The 19,466-nt window shown below is 28.2% G+C and overlaps 1 protein-coding gene across 8 annotated transcripts in view; it reads right to left on the bottom strand.

Moving 5' to 3' along the window:
- LOC107450234 (nuclear receptor coactivator 2) overlaps positions 1–19,466 on the bottom strand; it is a 75,167-nt gene that overhangs the window by 42,297 nt on the left and 13,404 nt on the right. Inside the window, exons 2-4 of one of the 8 annotated variants that reach the window (XM_016065985.4) lie at positions 17,698–17,757; positions 10,112–10,216; positions 6,690–6,862 (exon numbers count right to left, since the gene is read on the bottom strand). In XM_016065985.4, coding sequence (XP_015921471.1) covers positions 6,690–6,862; positions 10,112–10,179 — 241 coding nt within the window. In that variant the 5' untranslated portion in view covers positions 10,180–10,216; positions 17,698–17,757. The other 7 variants (XM_071181390.1, XM_071181392.1, XM_043044560.2 and 4 more) reach the window with 7 other exon arrangements.

Below are 19,466 nucleotides of genomic sequence, written 5' to 3'. Positions count from 1 at the left end.
GATATATTGTTATATCGAGGGCCTACATACTTTGGGGACACAATAAGACCTTTTTTTTTTTAAATTTTATGTATGTATTAACTATAAATGTATTTATATATTATGCAAAAAATCAATTTGCAGAGTGTTAATTACGGTTAAATATTAAAAACAACTGATATAAATTCAGAAAATAAGATCGTAAACGGAACCTCAAAACCATTTTTATTGAAAATAATCTGATATTTTTGTCTGTTTATGCATTTTTTTGACTGTCTAGTTCAACCCACAAAGTATACATGGAGTCCGAAGCATGAAAATGATTTTCGTTTGTAAATGGTGCTCCATCCACCCTCTACAAAAATAATTATCTTTCAGGCATTAATGTGATGCTTGTGGTCATTTGTGATTGAGATAAGGGAGGTAATTCTAAGAATGGAAGCTCTTGAGGTGGTCAGCAGTGAGTCTTTTCTGGTCAGAAAAGATGGAAAAAAATCGCAAAAGATGATAAAAATAAGATTTTCTTACATTATTTGAAAACCAATAATAAATGAAGAAAATAAGGTTGAAATTTGGAGGGAAAAAATCGTTTTACAGGGACTGATTGCTTCAGAGAATATCGTAATAGTGAGAGGAGAATGACATTCATTCATATGCAAGTTCGTCGAAGCACGAAACATTATTGCAATAAAGGGAGTTAATGTTGTATTGGATATCGTAGTAGCGAGAGTTCACTGTATTTCAGAAAAATTTCAACATTATTTCAGGCCATATTTTATCTACACACTATAATTTTTCACAAGAAAAACACGTTTTATTTGATATGCTAAAGACTCAATTTTGTGAATATCTACATCATATCAATTTTGTGAATATCTACACACTATAATTTTTCACAAGAAAAACACGTTTTATTTGATATGCTAAAGACTCAATTTTGTGAATAATTAACAACCACTTATGACAATATATAGGAAATTCTAATGAAATGTGGAATTTTTACAAGAAATAACTCTCATAAATTTAAAAATTATTTAACTAAAATCTCAAAAACTGATTACTGTAACTAACTAATTTAAGATTGGCCATTTTCCAAATATACCACAGGATTTTCCCAGGTTTCAGATAAAAAAAACTTATTGCCAAAATCAAATACTCTAATGATATTAAGTTTTCTCCAAGTTATTAGAACTTTGCCAGACAGCAATATTAAGGTATTTCTCTATTATTAATCTGTTAAAGGAATATGACATTAACGTGATATCTATATCGACTTTTATATTAAGTATAAAATAAAATTATCAGTAAGAACAAATTTTTAATTAAATAACTTTTAAATCAAGCTTCATACATGAGCCAAAGTAAAAAAACAGAAAGTATTTTTAAAAAAAATCAGTAAATATTTTGGAGCAATATACTTAGTCTGAAAAAAAAAAACCATACAATTTAGTTTTTAACTGGCAGCTAGTTTGGTTGTGCATAACGACTTGTGCATAACGAGACCTAATTTTTTTTCTCTCTTCCATTTCCCCCGGAAAAGTTGCCAAGTAAATCCGCAATCACAAGTTCTTCACAATACAAAAAACAAGTTTCCTCTATAAAAATTACAATGAAAAGCTATAGTCAGACTTTTTTTTACTAAACCAAAACAAGTTTTAACAATAAAAGAAAACTGCAATGACAACAGATTTTCACCATAAATGGAACAAGGTTTCTTCGTGAAAGTTGCAAACTAAATCTATACTCGCACCAGATACGCAGAGACTTTTATTGTCAGCAGAATTTGTATCAACCAGTCACCTCATTGAGATATGAGCTCTTTATTCCCTAAGCCACCCCGGTTCTAACGTTTAATGATGAAGATAAGCCTGAAACTGTTTTTACAATCTTAAAGGTGTTAGACATCGAAATTATATTTAGGTGTAAAAATGTTTGAAAACATTGGCCCATCCTTACAAAAATGTCTGGGGACGCGTGTGGTACACACAAAAGGTTATAAATAATGAAACACTAAACTAAATGTTTTAAGTAAGAACATTTAAATTTGTAATGATGGGATTGATTTTAAGGAATTTGTCCTACATCTTTTCAAAAAAAAAATTAGGTTGCCAGTCCAATTTGATAACCGAGAAGAATAAGGTGAGTGATAATTTTACTACAATATAATATCTATTTCTCAATAAAGTCAAAGTCTTATTCATAAGATTCTCAAAAACAATAAAATTACTAAAAAGTAAAAACGAGTAAAGAAAATAGCAAAATGGTCTGAGTAAAAACAAAGTTAATCATAACTGCATGGTAGAAATCAGAATTTGAACTGATATCATCCATTAATGATTAGGGTAAAAAAAAGTGAAAAACCCCTTTTATGAACGAAACAGCTTTAAACCATCAAGTAAACAGAGAAAAACCAAGAAAAAAAGTAGTTAATTATAAAAAGGCAAACACCTAACTAAAAAGTATACTTTGCTCTAATTTAGAGTAATGTGCAAATTTTACTACAATAGAATAAAATAAAAATAGAATACCACAATAAATAGTTCCACAATTACTTTACTATTTCTAGAAAGCTTTAACAGGCTTCAGAATAATTTTATCAGTATTGTACAACTGATAATTATTTCAAATCAATACATGGGAAAGTTTCGTAGCACTGTTATATTAAAAATCAGTATCAATTAGCTAATATTCTTTCTTACCAATATGCAATTAAAATTTATAATTGTGATCTAGATACCAATAATTAATATTTTTAGATATTAGATTTTCAAATAATTTTAGAGTAGGGTTTCAATAATCTCAAAACAAAGCACAAGCAATATGCCGCTTAATATTTTTGAACAAATGTAATTTTAGAGGATGATTCCTTAATTCTTCATCTAAAAACTCCATGGTATTATTGTATCGTTAATTGGAATCTATTATATTTAAAATTATACAGGGTTGCCACAGTAAAAAATGAACAAAAATAGTTGCTTTTAGTAGCCTTAAGCATGAAAATAGTTGCCTAAAACTATAAAAATAGTTGCCTGAACAGGAGCAAAAATTTATCAAAAATAGTAGCCAAATAATTAAAATTGTATCTTAATTGTCAAATACTATGATAAGGACTGTTCGATGTCAGAATTTTTAAATCGTGATACATCGTCCGTTAGACATCGCGATTTAGCATATGTTCAGAAATTACCTATGGGAAATCAACCAAAAATAAATAAAAAGGAATAAATCTATTACAAAAGAAAATATTAATTCTAAATATATTCTACTATAATATCAACATCATTGTTTAATTTTTTCAATTAAAATAATAAAGTCAAAGTAAAAGCAAACCCAAGATTTATTTCATTTTTCTTAAATAAAAAATGATTTAAGATTTATTGGTTTAAAAATAATACTGTAACAAAATATTTTACATACGTGCATTAAAATTAAAAGAAAAAAAAAACAAAAGTAGAAAACAAACCAAAGAAATGTTCACTTTAGAAAAAAAATTTTTTTTAAATTATTTGTTGGAAAAAAAAACCATGCTTTTGAAACATCATTAGAACCTCTTTTATTCAATTATTTAAAATAATATAAAGAAGTATTAACTAATGGTCAAATTCTGTACTGAATAAATGTAAAAATATTTTTACTTTATTATTATTTTCGTTTTTGAAAATAAAAGATTTATTTCTTTAAAAATGACACTGACTATCTAACAAATTATATAACAAACAAGTATTGAAAGAATTTTAATAAAATTTTTTAAAAAAATACTTCAAGTACCAATGTTAAATAGCGTCTAAACATTACTAAACTCCTTATTAAATTTTTTTTTTAAATTTTGTTTTTTAACTAATAGCCAAATTTTTTTAAAACTTTGTTTTCAGTTTCTCAAAAATAAAAGCAAATTAAATAAAGGTAAGTTTTATTTTAATTTTTTTATAAATAAAAACAACTGAACATTTATTGGTTTAAAAATAATCAAATTATTATACTTACCTACATTAAATAAATTTGAAAAAAACTAACTTTTTATAACAAAATTAAGTACAAAATACCCCTAATAAATTGTATCGCTTAAAATGAAAAATAATAATTGAAAAAAACCAATGAAGAAACTTTTTTAATTTATATTTTCTTTTCATTGTTCTATTGAGTTCAGAACGAAAATTTAAGATAACAGCGATTGTGCAGCAATCGCAAAGTAACAGTAGGTCTACGAAAAATAAGTATAAGTATAAAAATAACTTCGCTAAGAGTAAAAAAGTCTCTCAATAGTCGCCTATTCCTGAAAATAGTTGTTTTTTTTTAGCCTTTTCAGGCAAAAAAAGTCGCCTAAGGCCGAAAATAGTAGCAAATAGTCGCATTTTAGTAGCCTGTGGCAACCCTGAATTATATGAAAGAGATAGATCAATAATTCATAAACTGCAAAACTCTTTGATCTTATAATTGTTGAAAGTAATAAGTAGGCACATAGATCTTGAAATCATTATAAACATTATATAATTTAAAATTGTTCATACTTTCCTTTTCATAGAATTACTTAATTCCAAAAGAATTTGAAATACTGAGTCTTTCTGGTAAGGCTAAGCCTGAACCTTGTAGACAGTTCTTAAAATTGGATCAAAAATATAAATTCTAAGAATATGAACTTTTCCAATAGTGTACAAAAATAAGAGCTAAAAATAAGGATATTTATTTTTTATCACGAAAATCAGGGCAACTACAAACTTTGCTTTTTACATTTAAAAAGAAAAAAAAACCCTCACCTACTTCATTATTGGATTTCCTTAAAAATTTTATACATGGGCCAAGTGGGAGTTATAAAAACAAGCTGTTGTTTTGCACTCTTTTTTGCTTTCACATTTTAACTTTTTTCTTAAATATTTCTATGAGCAGTGCTCGGAACATTAGACTTTGGATGTAGATAATGAATAAGCTAACTCAGGCTGTGTAGCGAAATCTTTGAACAAAAAATAAGAACCTTTTAAGTACTTTTTAAGCACTCAAAAAAAAAAAAAAAAATTCAAGCACTGTATACATTGATAAAATACAAAATAATTTTCAAAGACTTTAGATGATCATTAGAAAATAACAAGTTTCTGACACAGAGTTCTTTTCTTAATTATATTAGCCATTATAAAATGATCGAGAAATTTTTCGGTTCAATATCAGAGGGTGGAAAATGAGTCTGAAATTGAGTATACAGTGGGTGATCGGTTAACGAACTGATCGGTTAACGAACAAATCGGTTAACGAACACTTTCACGAAAGATTTTTGTGTTCGGATAACGAACACATATTCGGATAACGAACAATTTCAAGAAAGATTTTTTGTGTTAGGACAACGAAAACATATTCGGTTAATGAACAAAACGAATTCTAACGAACACTTCTCTTCCTGAAAAAAAATTTATATTAAACATTTGTGATCATTTTGCATACAAAATAAGATCACTGAAAGGAGAAATGTTTAAAGAAGATGAACTAACGACAGAAGAACTCCAAGAAATTTTGAATGAAGAACACCAAGAAACACAGCGAAATGTGTCTCCTACTCTTGATGTACTAATGATGAAAGAGGACCAATGCCGACATCTGCCATTAAAGATATTATGAAAAAGTGGGAGGATGTCAGAGCAATGGTCTTAGAATGGCACCCAAACCAAGCTGATGTCAGTAGGTTTGGGGATCTTTACAACGACAATGCTATTAGTTACTTCCGGAAAATCCTGAAAAAGAGAGAAAAGCAATCGACATTGGATCGCCCCATAAGCATAAAATGAAAAGGATTGATTAATATGCAAGACTATATGTATGTATAATTTTTTAAAAAACTTATTAAGAAATTATACATTTTTTAAAANAAAATAATTTTCAAAGACTTTAGATGATCATTAGAAAATAACAAGTTTCTGACACAGAGTTCTTTTCTTAATTATATTAGCCATTATAAAATGATCGAGAAATTTTTCGGTTCGATATCAGAGGGTGGAAAATGAGTCTGAAATTGAGTATATTTTGCAAAATGCAGCAGAGTTGCACAGGAGAAGGCAATAATCTCACCGAACCTAGCTCAGTAGACGCACAGGCGGACTCGGAAGTATTTCATCAAACATGTAAAATGATTGGCACTTTCATACGCTATGGATCGACAGTAAGCCGAAATAGATTGGGGTTAAATGAATTGTGAAAACATTGAAAACTCGCTTTTGCATAATTCATGGCGAAAATCAACATGGTAAAGAAAAAAATTCTCATTTTTGAAAAGGGAAAATTACGCACTTTTTAAAAACACCCAATGAAAATAAGCACCTTTAAGCACTTTTTCAAAATGTTACGCACCATGTAACTTTGTTTTTTAAGTTCTTGTTCATTATCAAATTCAGTAATATTATGGTCTTATCAAATACACTTTATTTTTTTTCCTTGGCATTTTTTAATTGCCTTTCTGCTACATCTTGACGATTTTTGTCAACATTTGAGAAATTTAATCAGTTTTTCTAATTAAATATTTACCTTCCTATCAGGGAAAGTAAATATTTACATAAGCTATTATTAAGCTGGAACTGTCACTTGTAGGTAAATATTAAAATCTTAATATATATTTCACTTATTCATTTATATAAAGATGAACTTCTGACCAGACCCCCAACAGGGGTCATCCCAGGAAACTTATTTACATAAATTTCTTTTTTAAACTTACAAAAATTGAAATTACTAACCTAATTCTTTTTGAGAGCGAATTTGATTAACAGTTTCTTTTAATATGGCACACTTGTCTGGTTTACAAGAAAGCGAACTCATGTCAGATGGGCTAGCAGAAACAAGTTCTGCCAGTTCTTCAATGTGAATATTTTCTTGTTCTCTACGGCGTTTTTCATTAAGGCACTTATTTCTGAAAATAAAACAAATCTACATTCATTAAGCAAACTTTAAAAACACTACAGAAAACAAAATAATCAAATTTGCGGTAAAAATTATCAAATATGAGCACAAGGATAACGAAAAGATTAAAAATTCAAAATCTATGGTATATATCATGGCTGTCCAACTGGTGGCCTGCGGGCCGCATCTGGCCCGCCAGCACATATTGTGCGACCCGCCATTTTCTTATTCAGGCTGATCACCCTAAGTTTTCCCATTAAAATATAAGCAAATTGTTTTATAATCCTTCTGTTCCATTGTTTTATAATTAATAATTCAACTATTAATTGTTATTGTATAAGAGGTAAGAGGTTATTGTTCAACTTTTTCAAACTGCGGCCCGCCAGGTGATCAGTGACCGGAATTCTGGCCCGTGGGCTCTTTGCAGTTGGACAGCCCTGGTATATATACTAAAAAATTGACATCTCTAATTAAGTAACTCTTCGAAAATTTATTTTAAACTATGTCATTTTATTTTTGATAGGAAGTTTTTAAAGTTTAAAAGTTAATTATGCCTAAAGTCAAAATTCTCATTGTGTTTTTCAGTTTTTCGTATGCTACAGCTTAGTCACCAATGCCGCTAAAATCTGGTGATTTTTATGGTGCATAGATCAGTGTGGAAATTTTGCCTTTTGCTTGTTTGTCATTATGCCTCTTCTTTCTTTCATGTTATTTTTTTTATATCATTAAATTGCTCTTTTTTTGTGGTGCAGTGGTGTTCTGTAACCTCAGCAATTGAAAGAAAAAATCAATATTTCCTTATCTCTAGAACGTGATTATAAAATGTTGCTTTAATACTGCAGATTGTGATACAATTTATTATTATTGTAACACTTTACCATTCTTGTCAATATTTCATTATAAATGTTACAAGATGTTCATGTTTTATTGGTTATCTATCAATAACTGATTTTGAATATAAATACTTAAAAAAAAAAAATGTGAAAAAACAGAAGATTGGGCAAGTCCTATATAACTAAGACAATGAAACACACTCAAAATTCGGATAGCAGTATGTTAAGAATTTAAAAATTTAATCGACTTTAACGCCAGAGAGTTACAAATCCTCTTTCCATTCTCTCTTTATGTAAATAAATAAATTAATATTCAATAAAGTGTTTTTAAAACAAAGTAAAAAGTTTTATTGAAAATATAAAATATTGTCTAGCAGAGTGCCAACAGTACTTTTTATTGTAATTTTATCATGTAAATGAAATTGATAAGAAATTTTCATTGGGAATTAGTGAATTAGATTCATTTAATTTTGAACCTGATCAAATGAGAATGTTTTTAAGATTCAGACAATGATAAATAAATTATATTATTTGTTATGATTTGAATCTGTGATATAGTTTTACTTTGTGATAATAAATATAAAAAAAAAGAGTTATTACTAAGGAATTACATGGAAATCATAGAATTACATGGAAACAATGAATTTGATTGTTTCAAAGTCTGAAAAACTTTGAAACAGTCAAAAGCTTGTTTGGAACTTACAAGTTCTTAGTGAGCTCAACTAGTTCCGTGTAACTAAACTTGACAATCTAATGTGCTAAGTTCACACAGTAATGGAAGCTTTATTTTAATAATACAATAAATAGTTTCAACCACTAAGCTATAATACAAATAGAGAAAGCCTAGAGTTATATTTCCAGGGGTCTGTTTAGGTTTTAATGAGAGGTACCTATTTTGTGAAAATAAAGACATAATTTGTGAAAATTAAAAATTACATTAAAAAATCAACAGAAAAATATGGCAAAGTAGGAAGACATTTTCAAAAATTGTCACGACACATAAAATTCATTTATGACTAGTAAATTTTCATAAATTTTTCCCCATATATTTAAAAGTAATTTTGCTATTGTAAAATTTTGGGCTTAAAATTGTATCTAAATTTAAAAATCCATAAAAATCGATGTCCATTGTTAAATTCCAACTTTAATTTTTTTTAAAAAAGACATGCATTTAACAGTATTTTCTAAACTAAAAGTTATTTTCATTGTGAGAACATTTCCCACATTGTCATATAGAAAAAAGTTTCACAGAGAAATAAATGCTTCATAAAAAAATAAAGGTCTGTTAGAATACATTTAGAACAATGTTTGAATGTTTAGAATAATTTCAACTTCCTGTAAAGTTTACAGAGGGAGCGCCTCATCATTGTTTATTTTTCATTTTTAAATCTGCGAGAAAAAAGCTTACTATAATATGACGTAAGCGATCCGTTAGGCTACCACACTATACAATCTGACCAAGTACATGCTACCTATTTGTATATGCTTAATTAACTCGGGATTTATCGGTTCTTACGGGGATACAAAAACAAAATTTTAAGAGACGGGATAGAGAATCTTAGAACTTACTTTTTTAAAAGCATTTTGTGAAACTACTGTTTTTCCTAAAGTTGAATTTGTGAAGGTACCACTAAACAGTAGTAAATTTACCATAGACAGACCCCTGAATTCATAATCTTTCTTTATCCCAAACATCAGAGTTCCTACAGTCAAATGCTCCCTCTCATTAAAAGATTTTGACGGAGAAAGAAGGGTGTTGTGTTTTGTGCAACAATTGAGGTAGATATTTTTTTTCGAAGATTTTGCCACAGATAAATTAATAGTTATTAGAAATATAAAGAATGGAGATTTTAACCAATTTAAATTTTTTCCCCGTTTTGGCGAATTTTTCACATTTTTACCACTTATTTTTGGCCTTATTTTTTTCACTTATTGCCATAGTCCTGGCAAAACATGATCTATGATAGCTAAAATCTAAAACATGACAGAATTAATCAACTCTCAACAATACTTACACAATTTCAATAAGAAATTTAAAATAACTTAATATATTTTTGCAAAGTAATTTAAAATTATAATTATCAGTTATAAGGACAATAAAAATGAGAATTCCAAATAAAAGATAGGATATAGATTTGCTCATTTTGTTTTAAAAAATTGTTTTCATTGAAAAATATATTTGAGAGATTTAAAACTAAGACTTCCAATTTACGAATAATTTTAATTTAAGCATGTTTAAAAACTATAAGCTTAAAGCTGACAAATTATAGTCCTGTTGAAAACTGTATTGTTCAAATTTCAAATTATGAAAAAGATTGAGTTTAATTTTTGTTAATCTTATAAAAAAACTAAAAGAAAAAAATAATAATATGAATTTAACTTACATTTGTGAATAGGGGTTTGAATCAGATTTGAATTTAACTTACATTTGTGAATAGGGCTTTGAATCAGATTTCTTTCGTTTCTTTGTACCTACATGAGAGGCAACACTCATCGTAAATACTCATCCAAAATGTGAAGAGAGAGTGACCCTAAAATAAAATATATATATTATTAAATATAAGTAATTAATTTGAATATTTATGACATTGAAACTAAGACTTTAGTACACCATTAATTCATTAAAAATTTATGTTATTAATACATCCAAGACAAAAATGCAAGTGATAAACAAGTTCATTAAGATAAGCATATTTAGCTGAGAAATATCCTTAAGACATGCATATTTAGATGTGACTATCCTTAACTAATAGAAAATATGCAAATTTAAAATGACATGAAACTATATTACCTCATAAAATTTTTTAAAAGCAATAAAAATTATTCTAAAAAAATTAATAGCACATTGTGAACATTCTACAATACTTTAGGTAAAATTGTTAAAATTATGAAATTCAAAAATTTAATATTGACCTTCACTTTTCCTACATGCTGGTCACTGACCCAAATTCCAAGGTCAACAGTGACCACTTCAAGTTTCAAACACAGTTGGATGCTTTAATTAGCAATTAATAGTAAAAACAGAAAAAATATCTCGCATGAGAGGGAAAAAAAGGGTTAGAACAAGAATTTTCTTACCTTAAAACAAACCGGACCGAATGACCTAGTTTCGATGGGTCGTAAAAGTTTAGGCCTAGTCTGTAATGGCACCCCCCATAAATAAATAATAAATTACGAGAATCTCATATTTAAACTTTATTATTATATTTCTTACACATAATAATGAAGAAATTTGCAAGCTAATGCATTAATTCTGGATACATTTCAAAATAAGGAAAATAATTGTTTACTAACCATCTGTTTAAATTTGTGTTTTCAGACATTTTATTGACACCTTATTATTCTGAGAAGGGTATTGTAAAATAATAAAATTCAGTATTGTTTAAAAGTTAAAAAGCGTCGTGGTCAATGTCAAGTTCTCGGTCATTACGATTAAGTTCAATACGAAGTATGCATAACCTATATTCCGTCTCCGGACAGACAACTTTCTGTTGTGCCGCTGTTGTTAAAATATTTGATCAGAACAACATTGATTTATATTTTCTAGACAAAGAAGTCAAAGCGATAAAATATAATGTTGGTAAACAAATCAGTTTAATAACAATCCTACGTACCTCTTGAAAGTGGCATAATTAATGTCCACAACATCTGTCCCTCCATTTTGTTTCGTCAACAAAAGTCACTTTTGCCAAGATGGAGAATCACAACGTCTGAGAAGTTGAGGAGAGAGTAGTCGATAAGCTGGCTAGGAAAACTTCCCGGTGTAAAACCTGGCGTTAGAGGCGATACTGTTTCGGAATGATAGTTTCGTTTTGTCGTCTTTTGTTTACGTATTACGTTTTTTTTCTTTTTTTTTCTTCCTTTTTTAATTTTTTTTATTTATCTTCTTTCCCTTTTATGATTCTGGTGCATTTTATAAAAGTATACTATTTAACACTACAAATTTTAGGGTTCTGAATAAACATTTAAAAATAAACACAAACAGATAATTTGAAATCAAACAAAAAGAAAAGCGTTAAAAATTAAGCTTTAACGAAAATTATTTACACAGAATTACATATCAATATTTATATAAAATATTTAGATGAAAAAGATTACAGACAAAAATATGTATAATATTATGCAAGTTAAATTTATTTATTATTATTTTACTCATTAGTCGATATTTATTCCTTTATTTAAATTGAGAATAATGACGCGCAATCGATATCAGGGTAAATAAATAATAGTGTTTAATTTTTCTCATAAATTTTTATAGCGTATATTCAAATTAGAACGAAAATCTGCTTTGAAGCAAATACAACAATAGAGAAAAAATGAGATAAAATGTATATACTACTTTTTTATAAGAAAGATTAGAATTATATGTTTTTTTTTTTCTTACTGAAAAATTTAAGTTGACATTTATTTTATGCGTTATTTAACCCTTTACTTAAAAATATTTACGCGTTTAATCATACTTAGGTAAACATATAATGCATCAGTACTGTTTAATATTTTCTTCCATTGGACTAATTAAATTTGATTAAATTTTCTTTAAGAAAGGAACTGCTTTAAAAAAAAGTGCAATATATTTTATCAATATTTAGTAATAAAAAATTAGGGAATAGGTTGTCTAAGTCTTATTTACTAAAAAAATGTCAAAAAATTTAATTTTTCTAAAATTTGTAAAAAATATAATTTTTATGAACAATTTAAACAAACTGACCAAGAAAGAAACTTTTACACTTAACTATAACAAGATTCTAAAAACTTCCAAAGGCTATTTTTAAATATTCTTATTTAACCTTTGCAAGACAATTAAATTTAATAAAATATTTTAGTAAAGAAAAACCATAAGAATTGAGGCCATGTACTTCCTGAATGAAGTGATCTGCTTTATCTTTACTTTTTTCAACATTTAAAGTGGTTTATTAAAACTCGTATAATTTAAGAGATAAAAACAATGTCAATTTTAGTGGCTTGTATTGTTGTCAAAAACAAGTAAGACTGTTTTATTCCCACTGTCTTTCAAAGGGTTAATATAATAGCTTGTGTATCACTAATGTAGATTAGATTACAAATCAGATTTTTGACAAATTTTTTTAGCACAATAGCAACATATTGAACAAAAATGAGCTAATTTTCAGGATATCAAACTATAAAAAATTAAAGATTCTACATTCTACAAAAACTACATTTTTCGAAAAAAATATTTATTTCAAAAAAGGTTAGTTAGATAACTAATAATGCGACGCATTTATCAAGTATAAGGAAGCCACCCAAACTAAAGATAATTTGGATTTTTATTATTACGGACGGTAATTATAGAAAACACTGTATGCAATTTGTTTCTTCCGTTTGGTTCAAGTTTTAATGCTACGCCTAAGCTCCTTTCTACGAAGTAGGTAGACGAAAAAGCTAAAATGTGCATTACTACTTCTCTTCAGAAAAGAGGATAAGAATTCTTCACTTTAAATCAATGAAATCTTTGCAAGTAAAATATCAAAAGCTAAGGGTATACTGCCATGTTTCAAATCAATCAACTAGTCCTGAAACCTATGAGCAATTAAAATACATCTAAAGAAAATGGTCCCTAAGTTGAGTATCTGAAAATTATATTTATTTTTTATGTTTTTCTTAGCTTGCTTGAGACGTGAGCAAACAAACCATTAATTTTCTAACTAGACCTGAAAATTTAATCTATCAGTTAGTAGCCAGCTGACTCTAAAAACTTAGTAGCCATTTTTTCCTTAAACCTAATGAGACAGTGACCAATACCGATAGGGATTATTCATTTAATAGCCACTTTTTGTTTCCTTTTTTTGTGCTTAGATTAAGTTTTATATATATATATATATATATATATATATATAATTCANNNGGTAGATCACTATGCGCTGTGCATTTATCCATAAAGAGTATCAGTTTTCTTTTCTTAGCGAAGAATTTCCGATCCAATTTTCTTACATAGTCTTCAAATAATACTGATGTTATCCAAAACTTTTTGTTAGACTTGTAATCCAAAGGATACGTTTTTACATTCTTGAAACATCGGGGATTTCGATATTTTGCGATAGCAAGTAAGGGCAATTTCTCTGTCCCAGGCGTATTTCCTCCAACTAGGAGAGTCAAACGTTCCTTGCTCATTTTACCCCCTGAGCAGTTTTCATCCTTAAACATCTTATTTGGATTATTTGGAAGACATTTAAAAAATGAACCCATTTCATCAATATTGAAAACATCATTTTAACTGTATCCTTGAAGTAAATTTGGTAACGTTTCATTTAACCACTGTTCACATACTTCAAGAGGGACAGCTTTAGCTTCTCAATGAAGAGTGCGAAAGACAATATTGTGTGTGTGTTGCAAAGGAAGGGGCAAGATATCAGCTCCTAGGCTTTTTTTCTTGCTTTAAAAGATCCAAAACAAATCTAGTTAAAGGGAGTAAAATTCGAGTAATCGAGAATAATTAACATGAAATTGAAGATAAAAGGGTCGGGACCTCATAAAAAAAAATCGAGTTATAGTAATATTCGAGTTATCGTACTTCGAGTTATAGCGAATTGACTGTATATATATATTAAATATTAGAAATAATCAACTGCTATAAAAAGTTAATTCAACAATAAAAATAATATAAATATATGACAAAATTTAGTTCAACACACTAACTTGACTTCACTGTGCAAGAAAATTTGAAGCAAAAAAGAAAAAAAAAAAATTTTTTTTTATTGGTTTATTTAAGTTACCACTTTTTTTGTTGAACGCCAAGTGGCGAGTGGTCATTTTCGGACTATCTCTGAGTGACACTTTTCCTTGTCTAGTGCACAATCTCTCATAGACTTTGATATTAACAGAATTGGCATCAACTCATAAACTAGTTTTAATAATTATCTTTAAAAACACTGACACTCTACTATTTCTGCAAAAGCAACCCAAAGTTGTCTGCAATCAATTTAATATTATAACTTATTTTATAATAAATGTCTTGTAGATGTATTATCAAAAATCTTTTATTTCCAATACAATTTGACTTAAATGCCCCGTTTTATCAATGAATTTATTTTATGTTCATATTTATTTCATGAAAAATTATTTTGCATTAAATTAATCAACTTTCAAAAAAAAAAAAAAAAAAAAAAAAAAAAAAAAAAAAAAAAAAAAAAAAAAAAAAANAAAAAAAAAAAAAAAAAAAGCTTTCTCGTTTTACACATAGGAAAAAAAAACTTTTCTGCAAGAAAGCTCAAGTTTGGAGTTCTGTCTCAGCCTTTGCCAGACATAGTTCAAAACCCGCTTTAACAGATCAGAATTTCAAAAAAAATAGTAATTTTATAAAAATAGCGACATTAATTTGGTACTTATTGTTCAATTTGAATAGATTAAAAAACTGCCAAACATAAAACAATCTTTATAATTGGGTACTTGCATTTCAAGAAGAAGATCACTGATACCCACACATGTGACCTAACATCAGTGCCAGCTGATCGTTTATAAGAAAAATGGCGTTTTAACGATCTATTTTTCGATATTGCCCTTGATTTGCATTTAGTTTTTTCAAAATTCCGGTACATTTTACATACGATGTTATTACGACACGCGAAATTCAAATAGCGCATTTGGCATTTGAGTCGCTCGTATTCGAATAGCGTATTGAATACGCACCGGTTTCATGATAAATTTATTTGATGATTCGTTGGTTATTTTTCGGCTCTTATTGCAATTTATTTTCAAATATGTTTCTTGCATTCTGGTATTTTTATTCATTTATATATTATGTACATATTATATTTATTTATTATTACGACATGCGAGAAATTCGAATAGCACATTTGAGTCTCCACTTTTTGATGCGACGGTTTGGTCATTTTTTCGATCGATTTTTCGGCAGTTATTGCTAATAATTTCCGCAAGGTTTTTAAAATCCCGATATTTTTGATATGATATAATTTATTACAGTCTCGACATCTACATTTAAGTAATCACTTTTTGACGAGTCTGTTTCACATGATTACGTCGAACGTCTAGTTCTAACGTCGATCGCTTTCTCCAGTTATTCTCATATTGCCTCATATTTCACAATTTTTAAAATCCCGGTGCTTTCTTTAAATAAATTAAATTAAAATTTATCGATATTATGTTATATGTTGATAACGATTCCGATTACCTGCTATACCGCGTCAAATATGCCGAAACTCGTCAGGGAGACGTGTAATTTTCCATCGCGAAAAATAGAAGCCAGCAGATTTATGTTTATGCATTTTTAAACTTTTCCATGAAAAAAATATTGCAGTTAAAAAAAAAATTCAGAAGAAATTTCAACTATATATATATACACAGGGTTATTCATAATTCCCTCCGGGGCTTCGAAGCGTTATAGTAAAAAAACGAAGACGAATATGGCAAAAAAGAACAAATGAAATTATTCGGAAAGTATTCAAGTTTTAATTTAAGCAGTTGCCGGTAGGTGGCAGTAACATGCACCACTGAAGCCAGTTGTAGTAAAGAAAAATGGCGTTTACAGGCGGAGAAAATTATATATATATTGCGGATATAATCGTGTGGGTTGATGAAAAGATTATATATTTTTTTTATAAAATTTCATCCTATTTTTTTTTTCAAACTGTATGTTATTTTTTTACTTATTATTTCCCCCTTTTTCTTCATATGTCTATTATTTTTCTTTGTTTTATCTTCATTTTGAACTTATATACCTTTTGGAGGAAGATTAGGCTCTGGGAATTTTCTACATCTTAGCACCTGTGTAAATTATTTGCTTTCGAAAAAAAAATTAAAGTAGTATAATATAATTCGAAAATATTATAAATGTCTCTCTCTCAATTATATAATGCTTTAACAGCATTATAATGAATAAGAAGTCACGCTTGAGAAATTCAATAATAACGAGAATTGATTAAATACATCTTTATTTTAGATCTGGACTGAAGTTGCATCTTCCAAGGGCGATCAAATATTAAAAGAGAAAGATTTAACCTTGAAAACAAATTATTGGGCAAAATCAATCACACACATTGATGGATTATTTATTAGTCTATAATATTTATTTCATCACATGAGGGCAATGATAAATCATGAATTAATTATAAAGAACAATATACCATTTCTGAGAAAAAGCTTTTAAATTATTACTAAAAAGAAATAAAATATATTTTTAAAGATAACTTATTTTTAATCATTAATATTATTTCTTGTTATTGCAACTTAGAATAGGTTTGTATTTTTGAAGAAATTTTTTTTAGCATGAACTGATTTTTTGTGACAGAGCACAGCATTGTTATGTAATAAATTCTATCAGTTTAGTCTGCCATTCAAATGTAGATTACCGTTAGCACTAACTAAAATCAACATATTTTATGTGTCTTTATACTTGACTGTAACCCCCTTTAACAATGATAGCATTTTAAATGCAAAATTAAATCAATAGATAAAAAATTAAATAGTTTAGAGAACTGTTAAGGTATCATTGAGTGTTTCCAAATCAATAAATTGTTTGCATTGCCTAGAATTAAATAATATTAGGTATTAGACCATAAAAATTGACATTGAGTAATTCAAAATTCGATCAATAGGTTAAAAGATATATCTATATATATTTTTCTTTTTTTTCTCTTTCCCTTTCCGATTGCTAATTTACAAACCAACTGACTAAAAAAAAAATTATTGTGGAGATTTTTTTCTTGATTGTAGTTGGTCGCAATTATAATGTAAATTTTTATTTCTTTAGAAATTTTTTACCTGAACTAAAAAACATATAAAAATAATTTTTATTTATTTATTGAATGTTATTATTATTTTTAAGAAATGCACGGCGGGAGAGTAGGTCATTAAACGCCGCTGGATTGGGAAATCACTTCCGGGTCAATATCTCAGTATTAAAATCAAAAGAGGAAAAATTCGACAAGTCACACATTATTTATAAAATAGCGCAGATTGTTGTCTCCAGATTCAGAAAATAAATTATTTAAAAATTTTGAAGACTTAAAACATTAAATACAAGAAAGGTAATACTTACTACGTATGAAATTCATCTCGTAGATCAGGTATAATCACTGTCAATATCAGTTACACTATCCTATAAAATGAAATTTAAAAAAAATACTTATAACAATTAAAAATGCAATCATAGAAAGACATTTTCATAAAACTGAGTGCATTTTAAGGTATCAAAATTTTAATTACAAGCAGATTTCCTGGCTTCTGTCTTAAGATATTTTATACAGTATAAAATATGTTAAAATTAATTATATTAAAAGTTGATATGATATTTAGTTCAAGAAATCGGTAAGTTTTCTTTTTTTACTTCAACAGAAACAAGATATTCTTTCAAGATTTTTAATGTATGCAAAGACATATCACCGACTGTCATCATCGCAGAGCCTTAACTATTGAAGCTAGAAACATAAAATTAAGACAATGGGTTACTTTTACGACGTTGGCACTCGCTAAGGAAGGATTTTTTCGATTCCACCCTAATGACCGGGATAGCCTGGTTGGTAATGCACTGGGCCCATGTCCTAGAGGTCGTGGAATCGATCCCCCGACTTTCGAAGACTCCGTGTGATAAATGGTGACGCTAAATCTGTCGGGTCACAAAGTCCTCTATGTTCCCATAACAAATTGTACCTCTGGGATTAGATCCAGGAGTTTCACCTTGTCTTCTGGATTGGGTTCAAAATTACAAGGCCGGAGTTGAATATTAGTAGTCATAAACCCAAAATTGGGTCGGCTGTTCAACGTCGGTTATAAAATAAAATTAAATATTCCACCCTAAAGGAAAATAAATAAGGGCTGAAAGATTGTAATTTATAATAATAAAATGTAGAGTTTGTGTGTGTATGCCTGTCTCCACTTATAACTCCAGAAACATTTGCGAGATCGTCTTGAAATTCGGACTATGGGGAGAAAGGGATAATTTTAGTCCTCCATCTAAAATTTAATTCAAAATTTTCTATTAGATCATTCGTTAGAGACATTTGAAAAATGAAATTTTCCTACTGGTTTAGCATTTGTCATTATTTTATATTAAACTATAGACGGTTCTATTCTCTTATCAAACTATTGAAGATAACATTACTGATGTTTCTTAGCTTATAGCTCTCATTGTTAAAAAAAAGAAGTTTATTGCATTCTTTAATAAACTAAGTTAAGGTTTCTATACTATCAGGGCTAATTCAGGGGCTCTAAACTAAGTGATGCACGAGAACGTGGTAACGTGCGTCAACTACGTCACCAAATTAATATTCCTAAAGTTTTCTGAAACCACATATATATTTCGTTTATAGTTATACTTTTAAAAATTAAAACGTGTTTCTTTAAAACTAAATAATTTAAAAAGAGTACATGAAATTTAAAAAAAAGCTATGCACTGAAAAGAAAAACAAATTAATGTAAAAATGAAACTACTTCATTTAAGAGAAACATAAAAAAATCACCATACTGCAATTGACGCCAATGATGCTTAATTAATTTTGGTAGTAGGTACTGCTGGTATTATGGTAATTGGTGCAGTTTTTAAAGAGAGCAAATATACTAATATCGGTGTTAAGATACCATATTTTGGTACCCATTAAAACTGCATCAATACCGTGTTTTATAATGGATACTGTGGAAAGAGATTCTTACGGGGAAATCGCTTGAATGTGGCGAGTTGGCCTCGAGCAACAGCATCATGCCAAATGATCTATCTTTATTTTGATAGGATGAACAAGCAAAAACGAGTTTTTTTAATCTGAAAAGCCAACAAGCAACGTAAATTTTAAAAAAAGGTATTATTTATGCTGT

Source organism: Parasteatoda tepidariorum, chromosome 5 (genome assembly GCF_043381705.1).
Source record: "Parasteatoda tepidariorum isolate YZ-2023 chromosome 5, CAS_Ptep_4.0, whole genome shotgun sequence".
NCBI classification, from domain to species: Eukaryota; Metazoa; Arthropoda; class Arachnida; order Araneae; family Theridiidae; genus Parasteatoda; species Parasteatoda tepidariorum.
Note: the sequence above shows the minus strand (reverse complement) of the source record. Positions and strands in the feature narration are given on the sequence as shown.